Here is a 12816-nt window from a genome sequence, read left to right on the forward strand (position 1 = left end):
GAATGACTAGCCTGGATGAGTGATGTGATTTGGTGGCATAAAACGGATATCAAACTTCGATAAAATTGGTTTGTAAAATGGTTATGAGGGAGCAAGAAATACCAGTTTTTTATATTATACTGAAAGCACATCTAAGTTTATAGATGTGGATCATTTATTGAGCATCTTAAAAACAATACAGTATTGTCTTTATAAACAGGAGATGACAGGGGCTCTCTAACAAACTGGAAGCATTCCAGATGATGTTTCTTTACTGCAGATCAGTATTCACATCGTTAATAACTTGATAACTTTGACAGTCATTAAGTATTCGATAATTGTACTTACTATATAAATTAAGGAGAGACGACAAAAATAATATGAACCAGCATCAATTCCTTACATCCTTAATTCTTAACCTAAAATAAGATGTTTGATGGCCTGAGGCAAGTTAAAGTGGGTAATTCCCTAGAGCCTAACGAGGTGTTCCCTTGGACCCTTCGGGAGGCAAGTACGGAAATTGCAGGGGCCCTAGCAGAAATACTTAAATCATACTCACACAGCTGAGGTATGAGAGGACTGGAGGATAGCCAATCTTGTTCCGCTTTTCAAGAAAGGCTCTAAATATAAACTGGGAAATTATAGGCCAGTGAGTCTAATATCAGTAGTTGGAAAGTTATAAGGTATTTCAAGGAACCAGATATATTAGTATTTGGATAGATATGGACTGATATGGGATTGTCAGCATGGTTTTGTGTGTCTAACCAATCTTAAGAGTGTTTTCAAGGAAGTTGCTAGGAAAATGGATGAAGGCAAGGCAGTGGATGTTGTCTGCATGGACTTTTGCAAGGCATTTGACAAGGGCTCTGCCACAGAAGTTAGTCGAGGAGGTTCAGCTGCTTTGCATTCAAGATGAGCTAGTGAACTGGATTAGACATTGGCTTTGTGAGAGAAGCTGGAGAGTGGTAGTAGTTGGTTGCCTCTCTGACTGGAGGCCTATGACTACTGGAGTGCCATAGAGATCCATGCTAGATCCTTTGTTGCTTTTCACCTATAGTCAATGATCTGGATGATAATGTAGTTAACTGAATCATCAGATTTGTGGATGACACCAAGATTGGGAGTGTCATGGACAGCAAGGAAGACTATTATGGCTTATAGAGGGATCTGGATCAGCTGGAAAAATGGAAGATTGAATTTAATGCAGACAAGTGCCAGGTGTTGTTCTTCGGTAGGTCCAACCAGGGAGGGTCTTACACAGTGGAACGGTAGGGCACTGAGGAGTGTGGTAGAACAAAGGAATTTGGGAATATAGGTCCATAATTCATTCAAAGTGGAATCACAGGTAGATAGGGTTGTAAAGAAAGCTTTTGGCACATTCGCCTTCATAAATCAAAGTAGTGAGTACAGGAGATGGCCTAATTTGGAGTTTTGTGTGCAGTTTTGGTCACCTACCTACAGGAAAGATGTAAACAAGGTTGAATGAGTACAGAGAACATTTACAAGGATGTTGCCAGGCCTTGAGGACCTGAGTTATAAAGAAAAAATGATTAGGTTAGGACTTTATTCCTTAGAACGTAGAAGATTGGAGAGATTTGACAGAGGTGTTCAAAATCATGAGGGATATTAATAGGGTAAATGCAAGCAGGCTTTTTCCACTGAGGTTGGGTAGGACTACAACCAGAGGTCATGGTTAAGGGTGAAGGGGAACATGAGGAGAAACTTCTTCACTCAGAACTTAGAGTGTGGAATGTGCTCATGTGGTGCATTAAAACAATTTCAACATTTAAGCGAAGTTTAGATAGGTACACAGATGGTAGGAGTATGGAGGGCTTTGGTCCCAGTGCAGGTCAATGGGAGATGGCATGGATTAGATGGGCCAAAAGACGTGCTTCTATGTTGTACTGTGTAACTATAAAAATTCCAGTAAAATCAGATTGAAACCTATGTGCTCTAATAAATATTGTGATTGTTTTAATGAGTGGCTAATAGTTACGTTTATCTTATTTCTGAGTAATATCACAGTATGAATGAGAATAAATTATGCTTGTGCCTGAAGGTCAATAAGACATCCTTAAATGATTAAGAATATAAACACAAAAGGTTCTGCAGGTGCTGGAAATCCAGGCTGCATCTATGGAGGGAAATAAACAGTGGACATCTCCACCCAAAATGTCTAATCTTTTTCCCTCCATAGCTGCCACCCAACTTGCTAAGTTCCTCTAGCAGTTTCTGTGTGCCACTCTTAAATGATTGATTACCAACAGCAATTTTAGAAAACCAATTTTACTGATTTTCAGTAAATGTACAAATGTTTGTATTATCAGCTTTGTACCACAAAATACTACAATTCATCTTTAAAGTTAGCTACAGGTTTAGTCTTCAAAAGATGATACTATTTCCTGTTGGATAACAGAAAACATTAATATAGTTGACTTCAAAATTCTCAGCTTCTTCCAAGCCAATTTTAATATATCTCTACTTCCCATTTTAGTCTCAGAAACAATCAATATTGATTTTTTTAGTTTTGTTTTCAATAATATGGTACTTTATTCCAGTTCTAAATACAGTATGAATAGATGTGAGAATTGATGATCGTTTTTGACATACAAACGTACTTTTGAAAACTAGTGTGTTAAGTCTTTTGATTGCATATAATATTCATGCAATTCTTTCTAGCTTTCCTACTAAAGATAGCATTCTGAATGATGTAGTTCCTGCAATGAAGGAGAAGAACAGTAAATTGAGTTCATGGTTCAAGAGAAAAAATAACTGCTTTTGGCTTTTAATGTCCTTTATTTTTATTTTAAAGCAGGTAAAATCAAACATTATGGAGAGTATGATTAGGCAGCACAACAAATGACACAGATGTTTTGCTTTCAATCAACAATTCAGAGTTCCTAGGATATAACAGTTTTGCACCAAACGGTGTATTTGTCTGTAATGATATCGGACACCTGTAACTAGCACAGTCGGTTCTAATTCTTTCACTTTCATCCTCCCAATTTGACAAGGGACTAATGTAAAACCTAAAAAAATGAATTTGTAGAAAATCATTGTTCATGAACTTGCAAATCTCCGCCATGAATGGTACCAAGCCCAGCTGTGAAAGGAGAAGGTTTGGGTACAGGGATATAAACCCCATCCCGTAAAGACTCAGTGCTACAGAAACGACAACAGAAGCTCCAAAGACGTCATCTCTGGGAGAGGAAGGACCTAGAAGATTGGCTACATCTGGAAACAACTTGAAAGACTGACAGAGGAAATGGACTGCAAGCTGCTGCCCTTTTATTGGAAGGAATGAAAATCAAAGCAGCCACGAACTGAACTTAGGCAATTAAGTAAATACCTTTTTGTTACCTGGGATTACTGCATAGATTAAACATTATACGTGCAATTTCAGGAGAAGCCTACAGGATGGGTAATGACACAAATGGAAAGATCCCTCAATAGCACAATACAGGGCACAACACTGAGCATCAGTATGCGCTGCTGAGGATTTGGAACAGGAGGCTGGATTCTAGCTCATTAGACTCCTCTGTGATGTTGTGTTTGGACCAAATATCTCCAGGTTTATTAGTGAAAAAATATCAGTCATTGTGCTGTACTCTGTATATGCTACACCTGACCTAGGTCTGAGTATTTGATGCAAAAATATGTATGTTCCAATCCCCATTACTAACTACTCTCTACAAAAATTCACAACAGTCATGAAACATGGTCAAGGAATAAATGCTGTAAGAATGCAATATTAATAACTGAACTGGATGGTGAAAGGCCTTCATCAAGCATCTTTATAATACTGGCATTCATTTCTTTCTTTGCTAACTCCCATCACTTTCCAAGGAGACCATAATAAAGGAGAACAAGTTCTCTCTTTTGTGATAGGGATGCTGTAGAAATGAGTTAGTCATGTGTAACACATCTCTATTGCAGGAGTTAATATTAACTCAGAACTCAACACAGTTTCCTCTCAACACCTGGAGGACTGGCTCAAATAAACCAAGAACAAGGAGAGAAAGGATATAAAATTTTATCTCCACTAAGAAAACAATGATCTTCAGTTAAATTACATCATGTCCTTAATCTTTCTGTTAAAGGTTCAGCTGGGCACTCCTTGCTTCAATACAGTTGCAATATACGCTTCCTCAAGAACTTCTTTATCCAAGTTTCTTCCTGCAGGGAAAAACGAAATCCAGAATGTGAGTAAATCAAGGTCGCATAATTAATTTGTAGGAATTAATATACCAGCTAATGCAAAAAGAAAGTGCACCAAAATGAACCACTGTTGGAAAGTGCTTATTTTAGAAATAAGATCTATACAGTATTTCATCAATCCCTACTGCATTAACAAATTATATGAATACACAGAGCAGCAGCCTGGTTGGGTTCTCTGCATGAGGGGGGTTGTTGGCCTGGTCTTTGGCTCTGGATTAGAAAGGGGTGTTAGCCTAGTCAGGGTCACTGAGTCAGAGGGGGTGTTAGTTTGGTCTCATGCTTCAGATGAGAGGGGGTGTAAGCCCGCCCTGTGGCTCCTGCCGTTCACTGTCTGAGGACCACTCATGCAAAACTTCGTGTCCATTCCACTTGAAAAATACACAAAAGCTAAGAGACATTCTTTTACTAAGAAGCCAGTGATTCATACCCTCCACTCAGAGGGCAAATATTTCCTGAACCCTTAAGTGATGAAACTGGATACATTCCCGCCCACCATAAAAGGAGTAAGAAGTTCCAGAGGGGTGCATGGTAGTGGTGAAAGAGGTCAAAGAGATATACTGTAGGGAGGATATGGAGATTTAAAAATAAACATGAACATTTAAAATGCAAGCTATTGAGAAACCAACAATATATATCTGGAAGGGAGGGAAAGCAGAAGAGTTTAAAGTTAAACACACTGCTCAGTTACGGAGGAAAACCATTTAATTATTAAATCAAATTTGTTCCTCACCTTTCATAATTTAAATGAAGTATGCGAATAAACACTCACTATGCTGTAACCTAAATGGCCACAGACAGGGAAGTCTTTGAGTGCACACTTTAGATCAGCATGAACATGAATGGCCAAAAAGCATCCTCCTCCCATGCCATGATTTTCATTGATTTTGTAATTTAATAGCAATTGGAAGAAGAGGTTTTCTCAAATTGAAAAAGCATATCTCAGTAACTTCAATACTTGCTTACATGTATCTGAGGTTAAACCTACTCAAAATAAGGAAATGCTTAGTTACCTATAAACACAAATCTGTTGATTCTTTCACTGTCTGAACTCCAGTTAACAGAAGTTTCTTCTATCTCGTAAAGCTCATATACACCTTGGACAATCATCTGCTGTGGCTTTTCCTGTATCGACACAATACCCTGCCAAACAATACATTTGAGAACAATAAATTTGCTTACCAGAGGACAAAATCCAAAAAACAGATACTTTGTGGAACTGCATTCTATTTGGATGGACAAAAACAAATCTTCAAATATTTCAAGTGCTTAGAACAAAAACAAAACCAGGGACTAGATAGGGATTTATTAATTACCTTTAAGCATCAGAACTGATGCTTTACAATCAGATTCCTACTCCAAAAATTTTATTACAAAGGATAATGAAACAATATCGATCCCAGGTTTTTTTGGGGAGCAGAAGCATGACAAAGGAATGATGAAGACAGAAAATTAGTTGTGATCTGAAATATCAAATGGAAGCATGCAGCATCAGGGAGATTTCCAACCCATTCTGTGGATATTTCAGTACCCAGAAATCTGGCTGCAAAAAAAAAACAAATCCAAATGTTTAGAGATTTGTGTGAGGGTGATAAGAGAGAGAGGCAGCTAGTGGGATACACATCCTGGAAAACTACCAGTAGAAAAAGTATTTTCAGACTTCCTATAATACCACATATTGTCTCAATCTCTAAGTGTGTTTTCTTGTCACCTCTATACATATGTGGGTTTAGTTAATCCAGCCCTTATCCTGGATTCCCTACTAGGATCAACAGTAGAAATCAAAGTCATTTACAGTATAAGTCCCTGACTCTATAATACTTAGCATCAGGAATCTCCGATATTTCTGCAGGAAGGCATAGTTTGTGTGGAAGTCTGAAGAGTTGGCAGAAGGAAGATGTTCAGCCAACGGGAATCACAACCAAACCTGAGTTTGCACTACTTCCTTTCCAACAGCAGTGACTTGATGGCAAGAAATGAAGACAAGAATCCTATATCACTTTTCTGCATCGTACTGCAGGCAACCCAAAGCTAACTGCACCTCATGAGCTACAATCAAATAATTACATTCAGATTTAGGTTAAAAAAGGTCTGGAATAATAACTTGCGAAGTTAATTATAAAAGTTCACAAAATCTATAAACATTTTCTTCCATTTGTACTTCTTTACTTAAAACCAATTGCTGTTTCAGTTTTAAATGAAGAACAGGTACTCAAAGTCCCAATATAATATCAGGATTAAATCATCCAAAACATATCTCTGCTGAAAACCATTACTCCTCATTTTCGGCTCTAATCAAATGTTTAATGAATATTTACCTTCAATCGTATTATTTCCATTGTATAGCCTGATTTATTCTTCAACTGCTTTTCCCACAACAGATTCTAAAAGAAATAAGACTAGATGAATTTACAATATACACCAGTTCATTTGAAACCCCATGTAAATAAATCTATTATTTAGATTTTAAAATAAATAAAATCTTACAAATTAAAATCCCATGGTGATGTACAAGATGATGAGGAGCATTGAGCATGTGGATAGTCAGAGGCTTTTTCCCCCAGGGCTGAAATGGCTAACATGAGTGGGCACAGTTTTAAGGTGCTTGGAAGCAGGGACAGAGGAGATGTTAGGGCCAAATGTTTTTTTTAAACGCAGAGAGTGGTGAGTGCGTAGAATGGTCTGCCGGTGACGGTAGTGGAGGCAGAAACGACAGGGTCTTTTAAGAGACTCATGGATAAGTACATGGAGCTTAGAAAAATAGAGGGCTGTGGGTAACCCTACGTAATTTCTGAAGTACATGTTCAGCATAGCATTGTAGGCTGAAGGGCCTGTAGTGTGCTGTAGGTATTCTATGTTTTTATGAAAAGTTAAGGATGAATATAACCAACTAATTTATTTCCCATGGTATTGGTTGAGAGATGAAGATATTGGAGACATCTTATGCTCTGGGACCTTCAACGTCAACCTAGATCATTAAACCAGATAAACAGGATCATAATTTATCACTTTTGGCTTCATCCATTTTCCAAGAAAATTTAATGGAAATTTGAAACTGCAGCACCTTACTTCAGCCAATAATACAACCAGGTTAATTATCTGCTCACTTTCTCCACTTCTTGCTCAGCTGCAGAAGAAAAAGTAAATGATTTCTCACTAAGAGATTCAGAACTCTCATTTTCAGATCACTTGCAAGTTAATTTTTTTGTTTGAAAAGAAAAATTGACAATGACCTGGTCAGCAGTTAATTATTGCATTGAGAAAGTTTAGATCAATGATTCGAGGACGCACTCTCCCTGTAGGTACACTACAGAAAATGGTGAATTTGTAGAAAGAGAATCCATCAAGCAAACCCAGGGTTACACTTCCTTCTCTAGGAAAGAACAAAGCTCTAATCATACTATTTCATTCCAATGATTCAGGTTGGGGAAAATAGTGTATAGCTCTTGAGAAAATATGGGTACAGTCGGCCCTCCTTATCCGCGAATTCTGCATGCGCGAATTCAACCAACCATGAATCACAGAAATCCGGAAGTGCTCTTTCAGCACTTCTTGTTCAAGCATGTACAGACTTTTTTTCTTGTCATTATTCCCTAAACAATACAGTATAACAACTATTTTACGTAGCATTTACATTGTATTAGGTATAAGTAATCTACAGATGACTTAAAGTATACGGGAGGATGTGCGTGGGTTATCGTGGATCGGGATCGAAAAAAAATCAGAAGTTCTCTTACTAAGTAAGTCAGAACAGGTACATCCGGTATTATTTAGCGTCAGTTAGGCAAACGTTTCTCTTAGTATATAGTATATACTTTACCTTTCTATGCATATAAAACACTTAAGAACATATGTTTCAGCGCCAGGCTTGGGAACTTCTTCCCGAGTTCGATCCAGTGACAGACCACTATCGAGTACGCTCTCCACTGTGCCAGGTTGATGTGGAGGATCAAAAACTCAAAACCCCAAAGCCCAATAATTAAACCACTGCATTGCTTAGTAATAATTGTAGCTTTCATCGGGGCACAGCCTTTCTCACTTTATCCATTACAATTGCTCTGATCGTTGACCGACTGTAGCCTAACGCTTTTCCAATGACCGATGGCGTTTCACCTCTTTCCGATCGCTTTATTGTTTCCACTTTATTTTCAATCATGATCGTGATTATTTTCATGAACAGAAACACTGCGGATTCAGAGCAGCGCCACTGGGGCCTAATGTCCACTGCACTGAGACAGGTTGAATAAGAGACTTGAGCATCTGCGAATTTTGGTATCCACGAGGGGTCCCGGAACTAATCCCTCATGGATAAGGAGGGCTGACTGTACTTTTCACAACCAATACCATTTATTACAGTCCTTTATGCTGAAGTTTATATTTATTATAGGAAGTTGTTTTAATAATACTAAACTGACAGATAATAGGTAATTGAGTAAAATATGAGATGCATTATTCTATCAACTAGTTATTCCATAGAATGATGCAATACCAATTCAAAACAAATCACAAAATACAAACCCCATTTCCAGAAAAGTTGGGATATTTTCCAAAATATAATAAAAACAAAAATCTGTGATATGTTAATTCAAGTGAACCTTTATTTAACTGACAAAAGTACAAAGAAAAGATTTTCAATAGTTTTACTGACCAACTTAATTGTATTTTGTAAACATACACAAATTTAGAATTTGATGGCTGCAACACACTCAACAAAAGTTGGGACAGAGGCATGTTTACCAATGTGTTATATCACCTTTTCTTTTAATAACACTTTTTAATCATTTTGGAACTGAGGATACTAATTGTAGTAGATTTGCAATTGGAAATTTTGTCCATTCTTACTTGATATAAGGATTCAGCTGCTCAACTGTCCGTGGTCTCAGTTGTCTTATTCTCCTCTTCATGATGCGCCATACATTTTCAATAGGAGATAGAGCTGGACTGGCAGCAGGCCAGTCAAGCACACACACTCTGTGTCTGCAAAGCCACGCTGTTGTAGCCCGTGCAGAATGTGGTCTGGCATTGTCCTGCTGAAATAAGCATGGACGTCCCGGGAAGAGACTTCACCTTGATGGCAACATATGTCTCTCTAAAATCCTAATATATGCCTCAGAGTCAATGGTACCTTCATATACATGCAACTCACCCATGCCGTGGGCACTGATGCACCCCCATACCATCACAGATGCTGGCTTTTGCACCTTTCGCTGATAACAATCAGAATGGTTGTTTTCATCTTTAGCACGGAGAGCTCGACGCCAGTTTCTTCCGAAAACTAGTTGAAATGTGGACTCATCTGACCACAGTACACAGTTCCACAGTCTTTCGGTCCATCTGAGATGAGCTCGGGCCCATAGAACTCACCAGCGTTTCTGCATTGAGTTGACAGTTAATAGCCTTCCTCCTTGCGTAATACAGTTTCAAGTTGCATTTCTGGATGCAGCGACGGACTGTGTTAAGTGACAATGGTTTTCCGAAGTACTCCAAAGCCCAGGTGGCTATAATTGTCACAATAGCATGACGGTTTCTTAGGCAGTGCCGCCTGAGGGCTCAAAGATCACATGCATTCAACAGTGGTTTCCGACCTTGCCCTTTACACACTGAGATGTCTCTGAATTCTCTGAATCTTTTCACAATATTATGTACTGTAGATGTTGAAAGACCTAAATTCTCTGCAATCTTGCATTGGGAAATGTTCCTTTTGAACTGACTAACAGTTCTCTCACGAATTTTTGGCACAAAGGGGTGAGCCACGACTCATCCTTGCTTGCAAAGACTGAGCCTCGATGGACGCTACTTTTATACCCGGTCATGATACCTCACCTGCTACCAATTAGCCTGCTTAATGTGGATTCTTCCAAACCGGTGTTACTTGAATATTCTGCGCACTTTTCAATCTTATCTTAACTCTGTCCCAACTTTTGTTGAGTGTGTTGCAGCCATCAAATTCTAAATTTGTGTATATTTACAAAATACAATTAAGTTGGTCCGTAAAACTATTGAAAATCTTTTCTTTGTTCTTTTGTCAGTTAAATAAAGGTTCACCTGAATTAACATATCACAGATTTTTGTTTTTATTGCATTTTGGAAAATATCCCAACTTTTCTGGAAATGGGGTTTGTATATTATCACTTCCAACAAACCACAAAAAGGTCAGAGGCACCAAGATATCCAAACCTGGTGTTAAACAATAATTAGGAATGAGGCACTCCTACTGGTTACACTGAATTTTCAATCTATTTTCTTTTTGATTTTAAAATTCACTTTCAAAGTGCTTACAGTGCCAGCCATATGAAGAAAACACAAAAGCCAGCATTAAAAATACATGTATTGACAATGTGACTTCCAGTCAGAATTACAAGAGAATCACATATATTCTGTACGGCAAACAAAGGCAAGTTTAAAAAAAATACAAACTATTTAAAAACTTACCTGAAGGTATATGTTTAAGTTCTCTTCAAAAATGGTGCCAGGAATTTCAAATGTAACTGTAATGATACTCTGCAATAAAACAAATGCACAAGGCTTCATTTATTCTTAAGGAGCAGTACCTCAGAAAAGCGGCTTCTATCATTAAGGGCCCCCACCACCCAGGACATGCCCTCTTCTCATTGTTAACATCAGGTAGGAGGGTACAGAAGCTTAAAGGCACACCCTCAATGATTCAGGAACAGCTTCCTCCCCTCTGCCATACAATTTTTAAATGGACACTGAACCCATGAACACTACCTCACTACTTCTTTTATTTCTATTTTTGCACTTAACTATTTAATATAAATATATAGAGTGTAATTCAGTTTTTTCCATATTTGTTATGTATTGCAATATACTGCTACTGCAAAGTTTAAAAACTTCACAACATAATGCCAGTGATATTATCCCTGATCCTGATACAATCATTAACAGGAGGTGAATGAGGCTTGTAAATATCTAAATTCCGATCTTTTCATAATCTTCTTCACTAACCTATTATCATATTCAATTAAATATTCTTGAGAGCAATTCATCTTCATATTAATATATGATAGGTTTGTTTGTTCATAAGGAAACAATGCTAGATCACTATTTTGATTAAACAAGTTCCAAAACACTTTTTTTTTTGGTATACACTACAGCTCTCAGACTTCTGGAGAAATCAAATACTGTAATGGAACATCTGAGTACCTTTACATGCCATTTCTTTTAAGACTCCCGGATGAAATCCATCAGGAGCTAAGGTTTTGACCAACTGAAGCTTCAGCAATTTGCACAATTCCACTTCCCTGGTAATTCTCCTTTTCCTGAGTTCCACCCTCCCTTACAATTCCTGACTTACAACCATCTGCAATGTTACTTGCAGCCTCTACGGTGAAGCAAAATACTCACTTAATTTACCTTTTAACATCTCCCTTTCTGTTATTAGTTCCATGGACCCACTTTAACTGGGCAAGCTCACTCTGTTAACGTTTTGGCTAGCTTTATCATGTGCTCTTCAATCCCCTTCCTTATTAATTTGGAGATGAAAATATTTTTGACAAAACGTCATTGAGCTAATGCTTAGCTTTTAATTTTCCCCAAAATACCTAGATTTGGTGAAGGTCCATTAGATTGAAAAACAGCAATTGTAACTCCTAGATCCAAAAAAAGGGAGAGAGACAGGAAGCAGGGAACTACAGGTTAAATAACAGTATCTATCACTAGGAAAATGTTAAGCATTATAATTAAGGATGGTGCAACAGTGCACTTGTAAACATTTACAGTAAAACAGGTAAAATCAGCGTTATTTCATGAGAGGAAAATCTTGTCTCTTTTATTTGTGGGAGCTCTTTGAAGAAATCATGTGCTGTGTACAAAAAGGAACCAGTACATTAACATTTCCAGAAAGTATTTGATAAGATACCACACCAATTGTTATTGTGGAAATTTTTTTTAAAACAGATGGAATAGAAAGTAACATATTGGAGTGGATAAGGAATTTGCTGGCTAATAGGAAGCAAACAGAAGGGATAAATGGATCTTTCCTGGCTGACAAAATGTAACAAGTGTTGTTTTGCAGGATTTGGTTCTGGGGCCTCAGAATTAGAGAACTTAAACAAATAAGTGGCATGAAGGTGCCAACAGTTTGGTTTGTGAAGAGGATATGTGAAAGCTACAAAATTACATAGAAAAGTAAATGGGGCAAAGAACTGACAAATAGTGCGTAATGTAGGAAAATTAAAAAGCATTAACTAAATACTGAGAGCCTGCAACATTTACAGGTAGAGGGATCCAGGTGTCCTAATGGATGATTCACAATGAGCATGTATGCAGGTAGAGCAATGAATTGGGGAAGTTAACTGAATGTTACTGTTTATCACTAGGAGAAATGAATGTGAAACTAGGGAGGTCGTGCTTCAGTTGCATAGGGAAACAAGCAACACTGCAGTTGAGATAGTATATAAAGTATTGGTCTCCTTTTACAAGGCATAATGTTATGGTATTAATAGCTAATTCAATGATTAGCATAATAAGGAATAATTTGATTTCAATGTACAAGACTCCAACAGGTCCTGACAGGGTGATGTAGAAAGAATATTTCTTCTTGGGAGAACTCAAGCCAGTGGTCACTATTTCAAAATATGGAGTCACCCATTTGAAACAGAG

The 12816-nt window shown here is 37.7% G+C and overlaps 1 protein-coding gene across 2 annotated transcripts in view; it reads right to left on the bottom strand.

The window, feature by feature from the left end:
• Positions 1 to 2316: 2316 nt before the first annotated feature.
• The window catches only part of cbwd (COBW domain containing), a 63432-nt gene continuing 52932 nt past the window's right edge, over positions 2317 to 12816 (bottom strand). The window contains exons 13-16 of one of the 2 annotated variants that reach the window (XM_059969947.1): positions 10627 to 10695; positions 6513 to 6578; positions 5208 to 5337; positions 2320 to 4155 (exon numbers count right to left, since the gene is read on the bottom strand). In XM_059969947.1, the coding sequence (XP_059825930.1) occupies positions 4082 to 4155; positions 5208 to 5337; positions 6513 to 6578; positions 10627 to 10695 (339 nt within the window). In that variant the 3' untranslated portion in view covers positions 2320 to 4081. Of the gene's footprint in view, positions 4156 to 5207; positions 5338 to 6512; positions 6579 to 10626; positions 10696 to 12816 lie in introns of both variants that reach the window. The other variant, XM_059969948.1, reaches the window with a different exon arrangement.

This window comes from Hypanus sabinus, chromosome 5 (genome assembly GCF_030144855.1).
Source record: "Hypanus sabinus isolate sHypSab1 chromosome 5, sHypSab1.hap1, whole genome shotgun sequence".
Classification (NCBI taxonomy): domain Eukaryota; kingdom Metazoa; phylum Chordata; class Chondrichthyes; order Myliobatiformes; family Dasyatidae; genus Hypanus; species Hypanus sabinus.